The sequence below is a fragment of the Primulina tabacum genome, chromosome 5, assembly GCF_025594145.1.
Source record: "Primulina tabacum isolate GXHZ01 chromosome 5, ASM2559414v2, whole genome shotgun sequence".
NCBI lineage: Eukaryota > Viridiplantae > Streptophyta > Magnoliopsida > Lamiales > Gesneriaceae > Primulina > Primulina tabacum.
This window is the reverse complement of record NC_134554.1, coordinates 26,936,868-26,957,939: the sequence shown is the minus strand read 5'-3', so window position 1 is coordinate 26,957,939 and position 21,072 is coordinate 26,936,868. Positions and strand designations below refer to the sequence as shown.

At 38.2% G+C, this 21,072-nt stretch overlaps 1 protein-coding gene across 1 annotated transcript in view; it reads left to right on the top strand.

Annotated features, from left to right (window-relative positions):
* LOC142544305 (uncharacterized) overlaps positions 1 to 20,465 on the top strand; it is a 57,476-nt gene extending 37,011 nt beyond the window's left edge. Inside the window, exon 8 of the mRNA XM_075651366.1 lies at positions 20,374 to 20,465. Within this exon, the coding sequence (XP_075507481.1) occupies positions 20,374 to 20,465 (92 nt within the window). The remainder of the gene's footprint in view (positions 1 to 20,373) is intronic.
* The last annotated feature ends 607 nt before the right edge of the window (positions 20,466 to 21,072 follow it).

Sequence of the window (21,072 nt, the reverse complement as noted above, 5' to 3'; positions counted from 1 at the left end):
TACCAAAGGAGTGGCAGTTTTACCATGCTCTAGTATTTTGACCATAATAATAATCAAACAATAATTCCTCCAATATCATAATTTCAAATGATAACAGAACTCAATAAAACTTACGTCCGGTTGTAGTTGTCGACGAGAAGAGTACAGTACTGTGTCCGGATTCAAATTCTGATAGACGGTTCTTTAAAAATCACAATTCAAAGCAAAATGAAAATTTATGAATTCTCTGTATTCTTTATCGTTTCCCTTGGCTGAAGAATGGAGGAGAATTGAACTTTATATATCAAGTTGCATGACAAGTGTCCCACTCAAGTCCCAAAATTGCACTTTAGCCCCTGAATTCTTCACTATTTGCAATTTGGTCCTCAAAACTCTTTTTAATTCCATTTCAATCCTAATTAATTACAAAAATCTTGGAATTTAATTCATCATTCCAAAATTCGTAAATTAAATAATCTCGGATTAAAATGATATAATCTCGGGCCTTACATTTGGATTATTGATTGATTATGAATTGTATCGGATATGGGTTATGATTTGTAATTGATATCTGATGATATTGTATTGACGGAGATCTCGGGATTGTGCCGTTATGCCGTTGACTTGAATTAAATATAGATTAATCAGATTCAGTATTGAATTGAGAATGGAATATTGATATTATGATTCTCGCTATGTCGTTTCAGATTTACAGAGACAGTCTTGAGTTCAGAACTGATATTGCTTCAGACCGAGACTACGAACGAAAGGTATAAGTCAATGTGGTATTGGAAGATCGACTCAAGTAGGATATACTTGGGTTTCCCTAAATCACATACTTATTGTTGTTATATGGATTGATTGGATTTTATATGCTGTTCTATTGATTTATAGGAAGCATGTATTAGATAAGTATTGGACGAGTGATCTTGTGACAGAAGTGCCTAATAGTGGTGGGATCGCCACGGGCACATTGCACGATGTCACAAGATAGTGTATTGGCGATAGTGCCACAGTATGTGACGGATAGGTCAAGACACCGGATGTTTGGTTATATCGACGTGGATAGAATCGGAGTTTCTTCTATTACTGTTGGTCGATATAGGAATACCAACGTCTGGAAACCGGGATCCCTAGACTTGGATTGAGTCTAGTCTGAGTCGTGGAGTTACGAGTATGATTGATAGTTTGACGTTATTTATGTTTCAGACTTTGATATATATCTGATAATTGCTGCATGCTTTATATTGATTATATGATTGCATGTTCGTTGATTTATACTGGGATTATATTCTCACTGGAATTATCCGGCTGTTGTCGTGTTTGTATGTGCGCATGACAACAGGTGGGACAGGATCAGGGTCGAGGAGATGACAAAAGATCATGATTAGTGTGGAGACCACGGACTTTGATGTTGCTGTAGATAGGGTTTGAACACTTGATAGCTAGTTGTTGAACCTTAGTTGTATTATATATGTTGTACAGGACTTGTACCTTAATTTATACTGATATGTATACTAGTATGATTTCCATTACGTTCCGCATTAAAAAAAATAAATAATAAAATAAAAATTTAGACCCTGTTTATTTTAATTGATTAAATTGTCCTAATGATGATTAAGAGTATGATTAGCGTCCGGGTCCCCACAACAGGTGGTATCAGAGCGATAGATCCTTTAGACTGAGATAGAAGAACCTAGTGAGCGGGGTAGATTGAGTTATCTTTCCTTGCTTTTGATATGCTAGCATGCGTTACTGCTTTAATACATGTTACTTGATTTATCTGAATTGATATGGTAATGTGTATTAATGAGTATGAATCAGCACCGATTCTGAATAAGCAGTAAGATGATCGGAGGAGGACTGAAACAGAATTATTGTTTGGGATTACTAATCTTTTTGATAATCAGATATGCCTCCCAGAAGAATACCAGAACAGGGTAGTACTTCAAATCCTCCGATGGATGTCACAGCAACTCCGATGGAAAAACTCCTGAAGAGATTTCAGTCATTCCATCCACCGACTCTGAAGGGTACTGAGACTGCAGTGGATTGTGAGAGTTGGCTAGATGACATAGAGATGCTGTTTGACTCATTGGACTATACAGATGAGCGAAGAGTGAAACTGATAGGGCACCAGTTGCATGACGTTGCAAAGAACTGGTGGATTACAACGAAGAAGGCATTGGAGCATAGAGGTACGACTATTACCTAGAATGTGTTTAAGACCGAATTTTATCAGCGGTTCTTTCCAGTTTCATACAGGAAGGACAAGGGGGCCGAGTTTGCGAATCTGAGACAAGGGTAGTTGAACATTGAGGAATATGTGTCTAAATTCTCTACACTACTGAGATATGCTCCACATGTGGTCGAGAATGAAGAAGCGTTGACTGATCAGTTCATCAATGGCTTGAATCCGGAGATATTTACATTGGTGAACACCGGGTGACCAAAAAACTTTGCTGACGCCCTGAACAGAGCAAAGGGAGCAGAAGCTGGTCTGATGAGACAGAGAGAAGATTCGTATGTTGCCCCAGCACCGATACCACAGCAACCCCCTCCCAGATTCGAGAGTGGTAGCAGCAGTGGTGGAAAGAAGGACTATTTGAAAGCCAGAGGAAGACAGTTTAAGAAGTCTGGCAGCAGTTCTTCCAATTCCAGTGGCTCGAGACAGATTGGTGAGAGCCAAAGTTATACAGGATCATATTGCAGCACTTGTGGAGGGAAGCATTCCACAGAGCAGTGCCGAGGAGTGTTTGGCTCTTGTCGTATATGTCGACAGCAGGGACATTTTGCCCGAGTATGTCCCCAGAGAGGTGCACAGGGATCCCAGGCAGCAGAGTCATCTGGATCAGTGGCTCAGACCGGGAGACGACCATCTGCTGTCCATTCTTTCCAGCCAGCACAGTCTACCCAGTCACAGCAGAGCCAGGAGGAAGCCAGATAGTAAGTCAGCCTCCGAGACAGCAGGCCAGAGTTTTTGCTTTGACTGAGGGGCAGGCACATGATGCACCTGATGATGTCGTTGCAGGTAACTGTTCTATTTCTGGTTACCCTGCTTATGTATTGATTGATACTGGTGCATCACATACATTTATTTCTGAGAGATTTGCATTGATGCATGCATTACCTGTTGAGTCCCTATCTACTGTAGTATCTGTTTCTTCTCCTTTGGGAAAAGGTCTTGTATCAGTGACTTCTGTTAGATCTTGTATACTACGATATGACGGGCATGAGATTGAGTTAGACTGTATTGTGCTTGGGTTGTCTGATTTTGACTGTATTATCGGACTTGATATGTTGACCAAGTACAGAGCTGCAGTTGATTGTTTCCACAAGATTGTGAGATTCAGACCTGAGATGGCTGAGGAGTGGAAATTTTACGATAAGGGTTCTCGAGCCAGAATTCCTTTGATATCCGTATTATCTATGACTCGATTATTGCAGAAATGAGCGGAAGGATTCCTTGTATATTCAGTTGATTTACTGAAGTCGAGTCCATCATTGGCGGACTTGCCAGTGGTGTGTGAGTTTGCTGATGTCTTCCTAGACGAGATTCCTGGATTGCCTCCGATTCGAGAGATAGACTTCAGCATTGAGTTGATGCCAGGTATAGTTCCGATTTCTAGAGCTCCGTACATAATGGCACCGATTGAACTGAAAGAGTTGAAGGATCAGTTGGAGGATTTATTGGCCAAGGGATACATCCGACTGAGTGTATCTCCTTGGGGTGCTCTCGTGTTGTTTGTGAGGAAGAAAGACGGTTCAATGAGACTCTGCATTGATTACCGGCAACTGAACAAAGCAACGGTAAAGAATAAATATCCATTGCCCCGTATAGATGATTTGTTTGACAAGTTTCAGGGTTCTTATATTTATTCCAAGATCGATATGAGATCTGGATATCATCAGCTGAGAGTCAGGGATTCTGATATCTCGAAGACAGCGTTCAGAACCAGGTATGGACACTATGAGTTTATTGTCATGCCGTTTGGTTTGACCAACGCTCCAACTTTGTTTATGGGTCTGATGAACCGTGTATTTCAGAAATATCTCGATGATTTCGTGATCATTTTTATCATGATATTTTGATTTACTCGAAGAATATGATTGAGCATGCAGAACATTTGAGAACTGTGTTGAAAATTCTGAGAATTGAGAAATTGTATGCTAAACTGTCAAAATGTGAGTTTTGGTTGAGACAGGTAGTATTTCTGGGTCATATCATATCCGGAGATGGTATATCACTTGATCCCAGCAAGGTTGAGGCTGTGATTTCTTGGTCGAGACCGACATCAGTGCCAGAGATTCGCAGTTTTATGGGTTTGGCAGGATATTACCGTCGATTTATTAAATATTTCTCGAGTATTGCCAAACCGATTACTCAGTTAACTCAGAAGAATGCTCCGTTTGTGTGGACAGAAGACTGTGAGTCCAGTTTTCTGGAATTGAAGAAAAGATTGACCAGTGCACCGATACTGACTATTCCCTCAGGTACTAGTTGATTTGTTGTTTATTGTGATGCTTCTCACAGAGGTTTGGGTTGTGTGTTGATGCAGCGAGGGCATGTGATTGCTTATGCCTCGAGACAGCTGAAGCCACACGAGACTCGCTACCCAATTCATGATCTTGAATTGGCAGCCATTATATTTGCTTTGAAGATATGGCGACACTACCTCTACGGTGAGAAATTTGAAATTTATTCTGATCACAAAAGTTTGAAATATCTGTTTTCACTATAAGAACTGAATATGAGACAGCGAAGATGGCTGGATTTACTGAAAGACTTTGATTGTGAAATCAAATACTATCCGGGGAAGTCCAATGCAGCAGCTGATGCATTGAGTCGAAAGGTATGTGCTTTATCCTTATCGACAATAGGTATTTCGAATTTGATTGAAGACTGCTGTTTGTCTGGATTGGTATTTGAGACAGATTGTAGACCGTTGAGATTGTATACTATACAAGCTGAACCAGAGCTCATTTTGAAGATTAAAGCGGCTCAGAAAGTTGATCAGAAAGTTCAGAAATCGATTGAGATGGTCAGATCAGGTCATCAATCAGAGTTTCAGGTACGTGAGGATGTACTGTATGTGAATAATCATCTTGTTGTGCCGAATGTTTCAGAGTTGAAACAACAGATATTGACTGAAGCGCACAGCAGTCGATTCAGTATCCATCCTGGTGGCAGAAAGATGTATAATGACTTGAAGACACAGTTTTGGTGGAAGCAAATGAAATCTGATGTCACAGAATTTGTGTCAAAATGTCTGAATTGCCAACAGGTAAAGACTGAAAGAAAGAAACCAGGAGGTCTACTGCACAGTTTATCGATTCCTGAATGGAAATGGGATCACATTTCCATGGATTTTTTGACGCATTTACCGAGATCCTCCCGAGATGGTGATGCAATTTGGGTCGTGATTGACAGATTGACCAAATCAACATGTTTTATTCCGTACTAGAGGACATACAGGTATAACCAGATGGCTGAGATTTATGTTAGAGAGGTGGTCAGATTGCACGGAGTGCCGAAGTCGATTGTATTAGACCGTGATCCTCGGTTCACTTCGTACTTCTGGCAGAGTTTACAGCAGACTCTAGGTACGAAGTTGCATCTGAGTACTGCATATCATCCACAGACTGACGGACAGTTAGAGCGGACGATCCAGACATTGGAGGATATGCTGAGAGCTGTAGTGCTTGATTTTAGCACTGGATGGCAAGATGCATTGCCACTTTGTGAATTTTCGTACAACAACAGCTATCAGACAAGTATTGAGATGGCTCCATTTGAAGCATTGTACGGAAAGAAGTGCAGATCCCCTCTGTATTGGGATGATATCTCTGAGGTTCCTGAGATTGGACCTGATATGATCAGAGAGATGACAGAAAAGGTAAAGCTGATTCAGAAGAGAATGAAGACATCTCAAGACAGACAGGCCAATTATGCCAATATTCGACGAAGACCGTTGGTATTTGAGGTTGGATACCGAGTATTCCTAAAGATTTCACCTTTCAGAGGAGTTGTCAGATTTGGCAAGAAAGGGAAGCTGTCTCCACGTTTTATCTGGCCGTATGAGATTCTCGAGAAGATAGGAGATCGTGCCTATCGACTCGCATTACCGCCTTCATTATCTAGGATACATGATGTCTTCCATGTATCTATGCTGCGGAAGTATCTCCCTGATGATTCTCACATTATTCATCCAGACGAGGCCGAGCTTGATGAAAGTCTAAGTTATGTCAAAAAACCGATCCAGATTATTGATCGTAAGGAAAAGCGACTTAGAACGAAGACTATTCCTCTTGTGAAAGTCCAGTGGACTCGTCATGGCATTGAGGAAGCTACTTGGGAGACTGAATCAGATATGAGACAGGAATTCCCAGAGTTATTTCACTGATGTGAGTCTTGTATTTTAGCTTATGTTATATCTTCTTATCTGATATGATTTGACTGCTTACGATTTCGAGGACGAAATCATGTCTCAGAGGGGGAGAATTGTAAGGCCCGAGATTTTATCATTTTAATCCGAGATTATTTAATTTATGAATTTTGGAATGTTGAGTCATATTCCATGATTTTACAATTCCATAGGATTGAAATTGAATTAAAAAGAGTTGTGAGGACCAAATTGCAAATAGTGAAGACTTCAGGGGCTAAAGTGAAATTATGGGATTTTAGTTGGACACTTTTCCTTGCCATGTATTTGGATATATTTCCTTCATTCCACTTCAGAATGGCAGCAAAGAAAACCGAAAGCTTCCATAGAAATTCCTCAAAGCTTCATTTTATACTAGAATTGTGATTTTTAAAGATCCGGCCTTCAGATTTTCGATCCGAGCACAGTTCTGTGATCCTCTCGTCAATAGCTTCAAAAGGACGTAAGTTTTATTGAGTTCTGTTATCATTTGAAATTATGATATTGGAGAAATTATTATTTGATCATTATTATGTGTTCTGGGAATACTACACATCATAGAATCGAAATCGGATTGAAGAACATACTGATTATGGAATTGTTATGATTTTTTGATTATATTGATTGAAAACCGGACAGATTTGGATTATTGATTGATTATGGATTGTATCGGATATGGGTTATGATTTGTAATTGATATCTGATGATATTGTATTGACGGAGATCTCGGGATTGTGCCGTTATGCCGTTGACTTGAATTAAATATAGATTAATCAGATTTTGTATTGAATTGAGAATGGAATATTGATATTATGATTCTTGCTATGTCGTTTCAGATTTACAGAGACAGTCTTGAGTTCAGAACTGATATTGCTTCAGACCGAGACTACGAACGAAATGTATAAGTCAATGTGGTACTGGGAGATCGACTCAAATAGGATATACTTGAGTTTCCCTAAATCACATACTTCTTATTATTATGTTCATTGCTTTGACTTGATATGCTTGTTCTATGGATGTATAGAAAGCATGTATTAGATGAGTATTAGTCGAGTGATCTTGTGACATAAGCGCCGATAGTGATGGAATCGTCACTGGCACATTGCACGATATCACAAGATAGTGTATTGGCGATAGTGCCACAGTCTGTGACGGATAGGTCAAGACATTGGATGTTTGGTTATATCGACGTGGATAGAATCGGAGTTTCTTCTATTACTGTTGGTCGATATAGGAATACCAACGTCTGGAAACCGGGATCCTTAGACTAGGATTGAGTCTAGTCTGAGTCGTGGAGTCACGAGTATGATTGATAGTTTGACGTTATTTATGTTTCAGACTTTGATATATATCTGATAATTGCTGCATGCTTTATATTGATTATATGATTGCATGTTCGTTGGTTTATACTGGGATTATATTCTCACCGAAATTATCCGGCTGTTGTCGTGTTTGTATGTGTGCATGACAACAGGTGGGACAGGATCAGGGTCGAGGAGATGACGAGAGATCATGATTAGTGTGGAGACCACGGACTTTGATGTTGCTGTAGATAGGGTTTGAATACTTGATAGCTAGTTGTTGAACCTTAGTTGTATTGAATATATGCTGTACAGGACTTTTACCTTATTTTATACTGATATGTATACTAGTATGATTTCCATTACGTTCCGCATTAAAAAAAATAAATAATAAAATAAAAATTTAGACCCTGTTTATTTTAATTGATTAAATTGTCCTAATGATGATTAAGAGTATGATTAGCGTCCGGGTCCCCACACCAGCGCTTCTACTATCTCCGCATTATGTTTTATGATTACTGATTTTAGATAAAGATTTTTAATACTATTTATTTATGCTTTTGAGAGATTTTTGAGAGGTTTAGTATGGGCTATACTTTTCAAACTTATTGCTTTATTTAGGTTGGGTAAAACAGTTGACGATTTCATTTTATGACTATTGCACTTGATTTTTAAAATGCTAGTTGGTTGAGATTTTGTTTTAAAGGGTAAAATATTTTATAAAAATATTTTCATGTGTTATTTGTCATAGTCGAAAATCGAGTGTTTATAAAAAAAAAATTTAGTACTTTTAAAGCAATAAAAAGGACAGGACGTTTCAGTTGGTATCAGAGCAATGGTTCCTGTAAAGGGTTGTGCCACCATCAGCGCCGGAAAGATCAGTCGTCAAGCCTCAAAGTTGTAAGTTTTACATGCTTTATATGATTTATGTGATGATACCTACATGTTTACATGATCTAAATGTTTAAGCTACATGTGCATACACATTTTGAAGTTGATTGGCGTTACGTTTAAGGTTGCATGGCAAACGATTTTTACCCTGCATGGTTGCATGACTTTGTTATGCTAAAAGATTAAATGCTTCATGATTTTTATACATGATACGATATGAAATAAGAAATTATTTGATTTCAAGGCATGTTGGCTTTGTGGTGGAATTGGACGACGATGATTTTTGGGTTTTAGTATTGACATTTTACTTTTTGGGCTATAAGTTAATCATGAATATTATGAATGCTTTGGGACACGTAGATTTTCTAAGAAAATATTTATGATTCATGGTTACTAGTTGAATTAATTTTTGGAAATTACTCATAAGCAATAATTATTCGAGGATTGCAACGACTTTAGTAATATAAAAATGTATAATTTGGGATTTTAAGTTTTGATAAAAATGTAAGATTGGTGATAGGAAATGATTTTTGGGTAAATAAGTTTAAAATTTCGAAATTTATGTTATGGGAAACCCGTCGAAGGAAATTAAGAATGCCAAAAACTTATGGTATAATGGTAGGATTTTCGAAATTTTGGGACCAATGTGATATTTTTGGGAAAATTAAGAATTTATTTTTTCAATTTGCTAAGGAATTTGGGCACTAGTTAGCAATAAGAACGAATTTAATGGTTAAATAGTAAGAATTTTGAGGATTTAGATTTTTTAAGAATATTTGGAACCTTGGGATATCTTGGATATGTTGTTATAAGGAATGTTAATCAAGGGTTTTTAAGGATGAATCGATATTAGGCTTGAAAAATCTAAGCGTTAGCAGATGCGTTTGGGATTTTATAATTTAAATATGATAAGTCGACGAACATTTTTGGGTATAATATAGGGAAAGTAACATACGATAAGTGTGGTCATCCATTTCGAATATTGGGAAAAGTTGAAATTTGGGATTATAATAGTATAGCACTAAGTTAATATGGGTTTTCTTAAGTTGCAAATTGCAAATAAGGATTTAGAAGACAAAATTAATTGGGATCAAAGAGACGTAAGGACATTCTAGAACTTAAGTTTGATCAGAGTAGCGCAGCGGAAGCGTGGATTTTTGGGATACTAAAACTAAGACTAAACTTTGGATTATCTAGGATAAGCGAATTTCGAGGATGAAATTCAATTTAAGGGGGGGAGATTGTAACGCCCCGAAAATTTAAAGGCCTACGCAATCCACATGCATTTGAATTATTAAATTCTCCTGTATTTTAATTAAATGTTTTAATTGCATGAATTAATTATGTTGTGCATATTTACATGTTTAAAATATATTTTTCTACATGTTGCATTAAAATGGTATTATTAAGGAATGTTCAAGTGACGATCGAGGAGCGGGGACCGAGGGCTGTAAATGTAAAATGTTTTTGTTAAATAATTATTTTTAATTATTTAAAATAAAGTTGATGGTTTTTCATATTTTTGAAAATAGGGGGTTTAGAGGTGATTTTATACGCCGGGACGTAAATTTTATCGGTGTTGGCTTTTCAACTAAAATGCGAACTTTTTGGCAACCCGGCTATTTAATTACCAAAACTTTACTAATATATTTTATTCTAATTAAAAGACTAATGGGCTTAATTGTGGCTTGATAGGCCTAAAGCCTAGTTAGTAACTTAATTAGAGTTCATATGAGATTAAAACACCTAAAACCCTAAACCTTGCACACAAAACAATCGGCCACTTTTATTTTCTGAAAAATATTCTCTCCCAACCCCACCTATCTCACGGCACACACACAACACACTTGGAGGAAGGATTTTCGAAGGATTCAAGGAGTAAGTAGCCAAAGTTTCTCCCGTTCTTCGTCGTCAACGATTATTCGAGCGTATAATACGCAAAGGCACGCCATACATCTCATTTTTCTCATCCATCATGTCATATTTATATTTTTAAAGATGGTTTGTATGAAGCATGAAGCACCGAAACCTTGCTGCTCTCGTTTTGTTCATATGCTTGATTTTCATGCTACCCGTTGATGTTGAAACATGTTTTTACGATAATAAGGGGCTGCCATGATGTCTAGGTATGGTTAGGTAAGGTTTATACTTGTTTTAGAATCACACCAACTCACCTTAATCACCACCAAAAGTTACGGCAGAAACAAAAACACCAAGCAGCGCGAGTTGCTGTCTTGGGTTGAGGGTTCGGGTTTTCATTGCAGGGGGTTGGGGTTGGGTTGGCTGGTTCCAGAGGCTAGCCAAGGTCACGAGGGAGTCAAGGAAGGAGTCCTAGCCAAGCTAGGACTCACGGTCAGGGCTCGGGAAGAGTCCTAGCTATGTTAGGACTCCACCCGAGAACCATGCACAAGTTTGTGCAGGGTTTACGCACAGGTCCAGGGGATGAGGGGTTCAACTCAGGGTCACGGGCTGGGCTAGGGTGGCTCACTAGGGTCCTAGTGTGGTGCACAATAAGTTGGTTCAGGGGCTGGGGCGTCGGTTTAGGGTCTAGACACCAAAATCGTAGAGTCCATGAAAGTTGAAAGTCTCGGCCAGCATGGGGTTACTTAGGAAGCTGTCGTTTTTGTGGTTGGGCTGGTTTCTTGGTGAGGTTAGAGTCCACTAGGGTACTCCAACATGTTGGGCAGGTTCTGGTTCGTTATGGTCCGAGGGTAACTCGATAAAATTAAGAGATGGCTCGGAGTCGAAGTTTAGGTGTCGAATAGGGTGTTTTAAATAATGAAAAATTGGAAAACGGCTCACGGGGGTCGAGTCGTGGTTCATAAGGGCTAAAATAATATAAAAAGACTTAATTTAAAATTTAGGAATTTTATATTAAAGTTTGGGATTTTTCGGGATTAAAACACCGTTAAAACAATTAAGTAAAGATAATTGAAAAAGTCTAAGTTTTAAGACAAATAAAATTATGGGAAAATTAAATTAGGCTTAAATAATTATTTGGGACATGTTAGAGTCATGAAATCAAGAAAATAGTCGAAATCGGAAAATGTCGAGTCTAGGGGTAAAATGGTCTTTTTACACCTAGAAGTTAGTAAAGGTCATGGCAGTGCCCTAAATGCTATTTTTATGGAATTATGATTATTTTTAAATGTTTATGAAATGTTCATGATTAAATTATGATTTTTAATGTTTAAGGGATTTTATGATTTAAGGAAGACATTTAAAAGACATGTTGCATGCTTGGTTTCAAAAACAAAATGTTATGTTATGCATGATTTTTATAAAGTGATGAGAATGTAAATGTTGAAGGAAGTGAAGTGATTGTGACTAATTCGTTAATGTTGGCGACATCGTGAGGGTTATGGTCCCAGTGGGAGCCCGACGATGGTATTTCCATCATTGCGAATATGAGGTAACGATTTTGTGGTAACGGAAGAATGAGAATATCGTGAGGGGAAAAAGGCCCCAGAGGAAACCTATTGATGGGAAAAGGCCCCCGAGGGAACCTCGACGATCGTATTTCTATTCAATCATGATAGGCCAGGGCCCAGTTGACCGGTGAGAGTGTTGCTGGTGTCCCCCGCCGCCCAGTACTGCGGTTTCACGTAGATGGATCCATCGATTTTCATGTCATGTCATGTCAGGAAAGTCACAATTAACGATCCGAATTCAACAAAAGGGAAAAGAAAATGTTTATGATCATGTTAAAAAGGTTTTATGTCATTTCATGTTGAGGAAAAAGGAAAAGGTTAAGGTTTATGTTATACATGTCATGAAAATGTTTATGCTTAAGGTTGATGCATCATTATGAAAATGTTTCTATTTAAAGTTCATGCATCATAAAAGATTTACGAAAATGTTCATGTTTGAAGTTTATGCATCTTCATGAAACAAATATTTTAAGTACAAATATTTTTCACTGTTATATGTTGATTGTATTACGTATTACTTGCTATAAAGATGATTGTGTGTTGAGTCTTTAGACTCACTAGGTGTGATGGATGCAGGTGAGGTTGAGGGAGGTCTTGACGGATTATTTGACTGGACTGATGGCGCACACAACCCGAGCACCAGCGCTTCTACTATTTTCGCATTATGTTTTATGATTACTGATTTTAGATAAAGATTTTTAAGACTATTTATTTATGCTTTTGAGAGATTTTTGAGAGGTTTAGTATGGGCTATATTTTTCAAACTTATTGCTTTATTTAGGTTGGGTAAAATAGTTGACGATTTCATTTTATGACTATTGCACTTGATTTTTAAAATGCTAGTTGGTTGAGATTTTGTTTTAAAGGATAAAATATTTTATAAAAATATTTTCATGTGTTATTTGTCATGGTCGAAAATCGAGTGTTTATAAAAAAAAATTTATTAATTTTAAAGCAATAAAAAGGACATGATGTTTCAACTTGTTGGCTAGGACTCCTCCCAGCCCACTTAACTCTAGTCCTAGCGTACTTCCCTGACTCAGAACATGACCCAGCCCTGACCCCAGATGATCCATGCAAGGCCTAGCCTCTTATTCCCCAAAACTGAGCCTTTAGAACACCCCACCACATGTTTCGGTTCCTGCTTGTATTATTCATGTTTGTGCAACGTTTAGGTTGTGTTTTATGAACCTAAAGCTTCGTGTAAACATCATTAATTATACTCCTAACATGGCAGCCACCTTAACCACATAATAACATGAATTTGGAATCAAAAAGCACAAATTTAGAACACGTATACATATAGTTACGAAAATAACAACTTTGCATGCCATGTTTTCCTTCAAAATATGCTTAGATATTTAATATGGTGTGATAGATGTTTGAAGGAAGAAATATGGCGTGCCTTTGTGTAATTTACACACGAATATACGTTGACGAATCGAAGAACGACGACGAACGATCATGGCTTGAACTCCCTTGAAGCTTTTGAATTTTTCTTCAAATTATTGAGTGTGTGCCGTGTGATGTTTTTGCTAGGGAGAAAGAATTTGTATTGCCTTGGAGATTGAGGCATGGGGTTTTAGGAATTATGGGGTGAACTTAGCATATTATATATTAATTAATCTACTAACAAGGCTTAGACCCATTAATCAACTTAATTAAGCCCATTTAGCCTATTAGTGTTTAATTAAAATAATTTTGCTTAAATAAGTTTGTGAATTTATTAGTCGGGTTGCCAAAACGTTTGTATTTTTGTTGAAAATCCAACACCGCTAAAAATTACGTCTCGGCGTATAAAATCACCTCCAAACCCCATATTTTCAAAAATAAGAAAAAGCATCACCCATAATTTAAATAATTAAAACAAATAACCAAAAATATTTTCTATTTTTCAGCCATCGGTCTCCGTTCCTCGATCGCAACTCGAATAACCTTTAAAAATACATTTTAATGCAACCATATAGAAAAATATAATTTAAACATGTCAATATGAACAACATAATTAATTAATGCAATTAAAATAATTAATTGAAATACACAAAGAATTTAATAATTGCATGCATGTGATTCGCGTGGACCTTCAAATTTTCGAAGCATTACATAACTAGTTTGTTGTACTCATTTACCATATCATGCAGTATTGAAATAAGCTCTTCTCGTGTAAAATCAATTGAACTGAAGTCAAATACCTGATCACTGCTGGATTCAAGTTCAGCATCATCAGTCATGAGGCATTTCACCTCATCTTTATCACTAGAGCGGCTTAAGATCTCGGTTTTGGATGCTTTACCGTTAGAGTCAACCCATTTTGACTTGTTTTATTATGCTACCAAAGCTTCATGCTTATTTTTGGGTTTGGATAGTCGGTAATAAAATGGTTGGTTTTTCCACAGTTGAAGCACGCATTAGGTTCCACCTTGGGTTCATTCCTATGATAGTTCCTATGAAAGAAGCCTTGATTCTTTCTCATGAACTTTTCAAACTTTCTTACAAACAATGACATTGCATCATTGTTTAACTGTTCTGTTGAATTTTCAGTTTAAACTGATGGTTTTAAATTATGATAGTGGTGCTCCATCAATCAGAGCAACTGCTATATTGGCTTCCATGATTTTCATCGATCTATCTGTGATAACATACCACATGTCATCATCTTGAGCAGCTAGATGAGCCTGCATTCTTATCTTCCAATCATCAAACTCTTCCCTGGAGAACATGAGAATCTTGTTGAAAGAATACATGATGATCTGTATCAGTTTGAGCTTTTGAAAATATTCAAGACAAAATTAACCGTTATGATACTACTTGATAGAATCGGTTAAGGTAGTTGAAGTGTTTAGAAGGAGGGATTCAATAAACACTTAAGATTTTTGTAGTCTTTTTCAAATGTGGGAATCAGTTTTTTGAGGAACTGGTCCTATAGTTTTATTCGTCGATATAGATCAGTCAACTGATAGTAGTGCAGAATAAGACTGAAATATAGATTGAATACTTAGTGTAAACTGAAATGGTAACTGAAATTAACACGAGAGTCTTCATGGATGTTCGGAGACTTCAAATGCTTCTACGTCACCTTTTACATCACAAGGATATGATTTTACTAAAAGACTTTGATATATTACAACATATTGTAATAATCCAATTCAGTTGGTCTTACACATTGCCAAACTAAAATTCTTAGTCAAACAAATCTTATATAGTTATTAACTAAAATGCTCTAAATTGATAGCTTGAATGATACTAATAAATAAAGTGAATATAGAGCTTGAGTATGCGATCAGCAACTTGATTAAATACTCATGAAAGGTATCGCAATTGATTGAAGGTTGTAGCTGGATTGCTTCGTGTGTGTTCACTTGTAGTCACTAGTTTTCTTTAACTGATTCGATCAACTATATATAGTTTTCAATCCCAACAGTCATAATGAATGCATTTAATGACAAATATTCGTTGAATTGTCGTGTAGTTACTTTATCTGAGAGTAGCACTAGGTATTCAGACTGTTCTGTTCTGATTCAACTATTCTGCTTCGGTACGACCTGTCAGTCTATATGCTGATATTTCAACCGATGACGTCGCCAACTGATTAGAAGTCAATTGATCAGCCGATCAGTTCATCTGGACATTATCAGTTATGAATATATCAGTTGATAAGGTTTTTCCAGTTCAACTAGAACGAGGTCTTCAATTACGAATACACGACTATTCGATCAGTTGGGTTCTTCAATTCTCTTCTTGATTAATTTGTCAAACTCTAAAACTTATAATATTCCAACAATGAGTATGATGGGTGAGCTAACATTTTTCCTCGGATTGGAAGTCAGACAACTTGATATTGTAAATTTTATTAATCAAGATAAATATACCAAAGAACTTCTCAAGAAGTTTGAAATGGAGAACTACTCAGCAGCATTAACACTCATGGGCTCATCAATCAAGCTGGACATGGATGAGAGTGGACAATCAGTAGATGAATCACTATACAAAGGTTTAATCAATTCAATTTTATATTTAACTTCTAGCAGACAAGATATCATGTAGCAGTCAAAATTAAAATTGTAATATATTGATGTTAAATGTATCTTGAAATATCTTCAGAGTACTCAAAATGTTGAACTCTGATATCCAAAAGATTTTATTTTCAGTTTAAGTGGCTACTTTGATGCAGACTATGCAGATTGTAAGATAAACATGAAAAGAACAAGTGGAACTTGTCAATTTTTGAGAGACAGACTGATCTCTTGGTTAAGTTGTCACGTCCCGAAACCGAGGTTAGTCGACACTGACGTTTTTCAACAATCATATAATCGCCAAACAACAAGCCTCATAGTCCAGTATAAACCAAAACCAGTCTATTTATAATTAAATCAAAATAATCTTCTGTTACAGCGATAAATTCCAAAACGAAATAAAATGTGAGGAAGCGTTGTACAACTTGAATCAAAACTTAGGAAGAACATAATCGAGAAATCTTCGTATCCCGAAACTTCATCACCAACCAAAGCATGTCTTGTTCATCCTCGTCTAATTGATCTTCATTCTTATCTGGGGAGAGATGTAAGGGGTGAGTGTTTTGGGAAACACTCAGCAAGTGGGGCCGATCGAATACCAAAAAACATTTGATACATAATACTTTTAAAATCTTCTTCTTTTACATAGCATAGTATATCAGAGTTAAGTGAACATAAGTTAATTATTGAACAAATCAGAGCTTCAGAGTTGGATGAACAGAAATCAGACTAAGAGCAAATCAGAACTTCGAATCAGAACATTTCAGAACATATCTTATCACACAAACAGATTATAATGATCATGGGCTATCCTTGATTTTGGCCTCCTCTGGATTTTCTCATGTAAATAGGCTTTCTCTGGGGCCTTTTCCCACATTCGGGCTCCCTTTGGGGCCTTCTCTTATAGACAGGCTCCCTCTAGGGCCTTTTCCCTTACAGGCTTTCCCGATATACCATTATCAGATTCAAACAGATAACTTATCATTTGGAGACAAATTGGTTCAAACAGAATGACAACAACATAGAACGAAACGGAGAAGCATAAACGAACAAACAGACGGAATGAAACGGTTTGAAGTAACTTATTGATTTTCGAAATCCACTCTTATTCACATCATGCAGTAGACGATCTAATTTTAAAGCATACATAATCTTTAAAACATATAAACCCACTTACTTGAAAGATTGTTCCAAAATTTTTTGAATGAACAAGTTGGAGTTTGACACTGAAAAACCAGTCACCCTGCAAAAATGTTTGCGCCTAATTGAACCATTTGATCGGTATGAATTTTGGTTATTTCGCTCAAAACACTGTAGGTATATTTTGAATGGTGGAGATCGGATTTGGATTTGTTAAACATTGAGCAAAACTTTCTGAAATTGAGCAGAATTTTTGGTACTCGAAAATTTCAACTTTGGAGAAAACTTTTGATGTTGTTTTTGGTGTGATTTCACTCATTCCTTTGCCACTATTTATAGGCACCAATATGACTTTAAGTATTCCCCCTCCATGCCAAAGGTTGCATGATTTATGGCATGTAATCACCGATGTGTCTTTAGGTATTCCCCTTCCATGCCAAAGGTTGCATAGTTTATGGACTTAAATGTCACCAATGTGACTTTAGGCCTTCCCCCTCCATGCCAAAAGTTGCATGTAATTTTATTCTCCTCCATAATTCATCTTCAATGCAAAACTAAAATCAAATTGGTACTTTTTCTCTTCGTAATGCAAAATTTTGGGTCTTCACATCCTTCCCTCCTTGTTTAAAGTTTCTTCCTCGAAACTTGAATTAGCTTGGTCTTTGAAAACGTAAGGATAGGGACTTCTTCATAATTTTATCTTCACGTACAAGATGGTGCGGTGGCGTTGCAGTTGTTCTTTGGTGTCCATTATACGGATAGGGACTTCTTCATAATTCAATTCCTCATTCAGGTTGCCGTCGAGTAGCAGTGGTGCAACCTCGAGAATATGACTCGAGTCGGGAATGTATCTTCTTAGTTGCGAAACGTGGAAGACGTTATGGATTCTTGACATGTCAGGCGGCAAGGCTAGCCGATAAGCTAGGGTTCCGATTATTTCTAGAATTTCGAAGGGTCCGACATATCTTGGGTTCAATTTTCCCGATTCGCTGAAGTAGACCACTCCCTTCATAGGTGAAAACTTGACATTGGTCTTCTCTCCAACTTCAAACTCCAACGGCCTTCTCTTCAAGTCAGCCTAGCTCTTTATTAATGAACCATTACTTTTCTCTTCAATATACGGCGTTTCCATTCATTTATTAATGGTTCACATATACCTGGTCTTAGAAATAATCTTAATCACTGCTTTTGAACAATAAATCGCAAAAATTTCTAAGTGTTGTAAATTAGACGGGAACTTCTACAAGTAACCAGGATGTTGAATCGTCAACTAAATAAAAATCCTTGTACTTAGTAAATAATCGAGGTGTAGAACCTCTAAATCAGGGTACAGAGCCCTAGATTCTTTCAATAACCAGAGTGCGAAACCCAGGCCGGGGGTCATGTCCCGGGCCTTCTGAATGGTCGAGGTGTGGTGCCCCGAGCCAGGGTACGGAGCCATGGGCTTATTAATAACCAAGATACGAAGCCTTGGGCCGGGGATCATATCCCACGACTTGGGAATGGTCAAGGTGTAGTGCCCCGAGCCAGGGTGTAGAGCCCTGGGCTTATTAATAACCAAGGTACGGAGCCTTGGGCCGGGGATCATGTCCCGAGACTTGGGAATGGTCGAGATGTGGTGCCCCGAGCCAGGTTGTAGAGCCCTGGGATTATTTATAACCAAGGTACGGAGCCTTGAGCCGGAGATCATGTCCCGAGACTTGGGAATGGTCGAGGTGTGGTGCCCCAAGCTAGGGTGTAGAGCCCTGGGAGTATTAATAACAAATGTACGGAGCCTTGGGCCGGAAATCATGTCCCGGGACTTGGGAATGGTCGAGGTGTGGTGCCCCGAGCTAGGGTTTAGAGCCCTGGGCTTATTAATAACAAACATACGGAGCCTTGGGCTGGGGATAATGTCCCGGGACTTTGTCGATTAACTGGGGCTTCGTACCTCCCGGGTTTAGATATAATATCCGTACACTTTCTGAGAAGAAAGGGACTTTTATTATGTCTTCAAACAAATAATTACATCTTTCAAGCTTAAATGAAATACATTCCATGGTCGCTTGAGAGAGCGTAGATAAAAATCTCCCGAGCTAACTTTTCGGGTTATTTTAAAAGATCCTTCTCAACGAGCTTCCAATTTTACAACATCTCCGGCTGGATTGACTTTTTCATCACCAGATCTCCTATCTGAAAGTCTCGGATTCCGACTCGCTTGTTATATAATTTCATAACCCGGCCTCGGTAAGTTTCCATTCGAATCAATGTCTGCTCTCTCTTCTCTTCTAATAGATCCAATTCCATTGCCCGGCTCTGATCATTGTCATCCGGGTAAGATTCTACCCGAGCAGAAGATTACTTGATTTCAACCGGAAGAACTGCTTCAGAACCATATACTAAATTAAAATGAGTCTCTTGAGTAGGTGCTCGAGGAGTAGTTCTGTATTCCCAGAGAACACTAGGCAATTCCTCCACCCAGTCTTTTCCTTTGCCCTATAGCCTAGTTTTCAAGGCTTGCACAATAATTCTGTTCACCACCTCTGTTTGGCTATTTGCTTGAGGATAGGCAACTGAAGTGAAAGACTGAGTAATTTTCATTTCCTGGCACCAGGCTGTGATCTTTTTTCCCTGAATCTGCCTCCCATTTTCTGAGATTAGTCTCATGGGGACTCCGAATCGACATATAATATTCTTCCACAGAAACTTCAAAACTTCCTGCTCAATAATCCTTATCAGGGGCTCGGCCTCTACCCACTTAGAAAAATAATCAACAGCCACCAACAAAAATTTCTTATGAGTCCGGGCAAATGGAAAGGGACCAACAATGTCCATGCTCCACTGATCAAAGGGCAAGATGCCCATATAGGCTTCATGAGAGTGGTTGGGTTGTGCTGAAAATTAGAGTGATGTTGACAATCCTCACAAGCCCGGACAACTCTGGCGGAGTCTTGGCTAATAGTGGGCCAACAAAATCCGGCAAGTATTGCTTTTTGGGCTAATGTTATTCCTCCAAGATGCTCTCCACAACACCCTTCATGAATCTCTCGGAGGACATAATCCAACTCTCCCATAGATAATCACTTAAATAGAGGTCCCTGAAATGATCTTCTGTACAAGATATTATTTAAGAGAAAAAACTGGGAGCTTGTCTCTTGATCTTCTAAGCTCGATCTTTGTCTTGTGGTAATTCATTACTTACAATCAATTTGATTAGGGGTGTCATCCAAGAATCCTCTGGTGCTGGAATTGTCTCTTCTTCCGTGGAGAGGATTAGCCGGGAAACATGCAATATTTCTCGGGTACTGACTTCTGATAAAGAGGCGGCCATCTTCGTCAAAGCGTCTGCTTGCCCATTCTCATCTCAGGGTATCTGCTCAATACTTCAATCCACAAAAACTTATGTCTATGCTTGAATGAGCTTGAGATATTTAAGCATCATGTCATCCTTAGCTTCATAAATGTCCTTTATCTGCTGAGTGATCAGTTGTGAATCAGAATACAAAATGATCCGGGAAGCTCCAATTTCCCGGGCAGCTCGGATACCGGCGAGAACAGCCTCGTACTCTGCCTCATTGTTAGTCACCCGGGAGTCAATTCTTAGTGTCAGCTTAATCTTCTCTCCCGGGAGAGCTATTATCACAACTCCTACACCACATCTCGAAAGGCTAGATGCCCCATCCACAAATACCTTCTAGACCTCCTCTTCATCAGGTTGAATCATACTCTCCTAGCTCCACTGTCCACTTGATCATCCTCCCGAAAACTTCTGAATGAGTCATAATCCTCCCAAGAGGACTATTAATCTGCACAATAATTTGATGCGACAGAAAATAAGGTCGCACTTTCCGGGCAATCATAACAAGAGCAAGAGCTATCTTCTCCACTTCACTATATCGGAGCTCGGGGCCTCTAA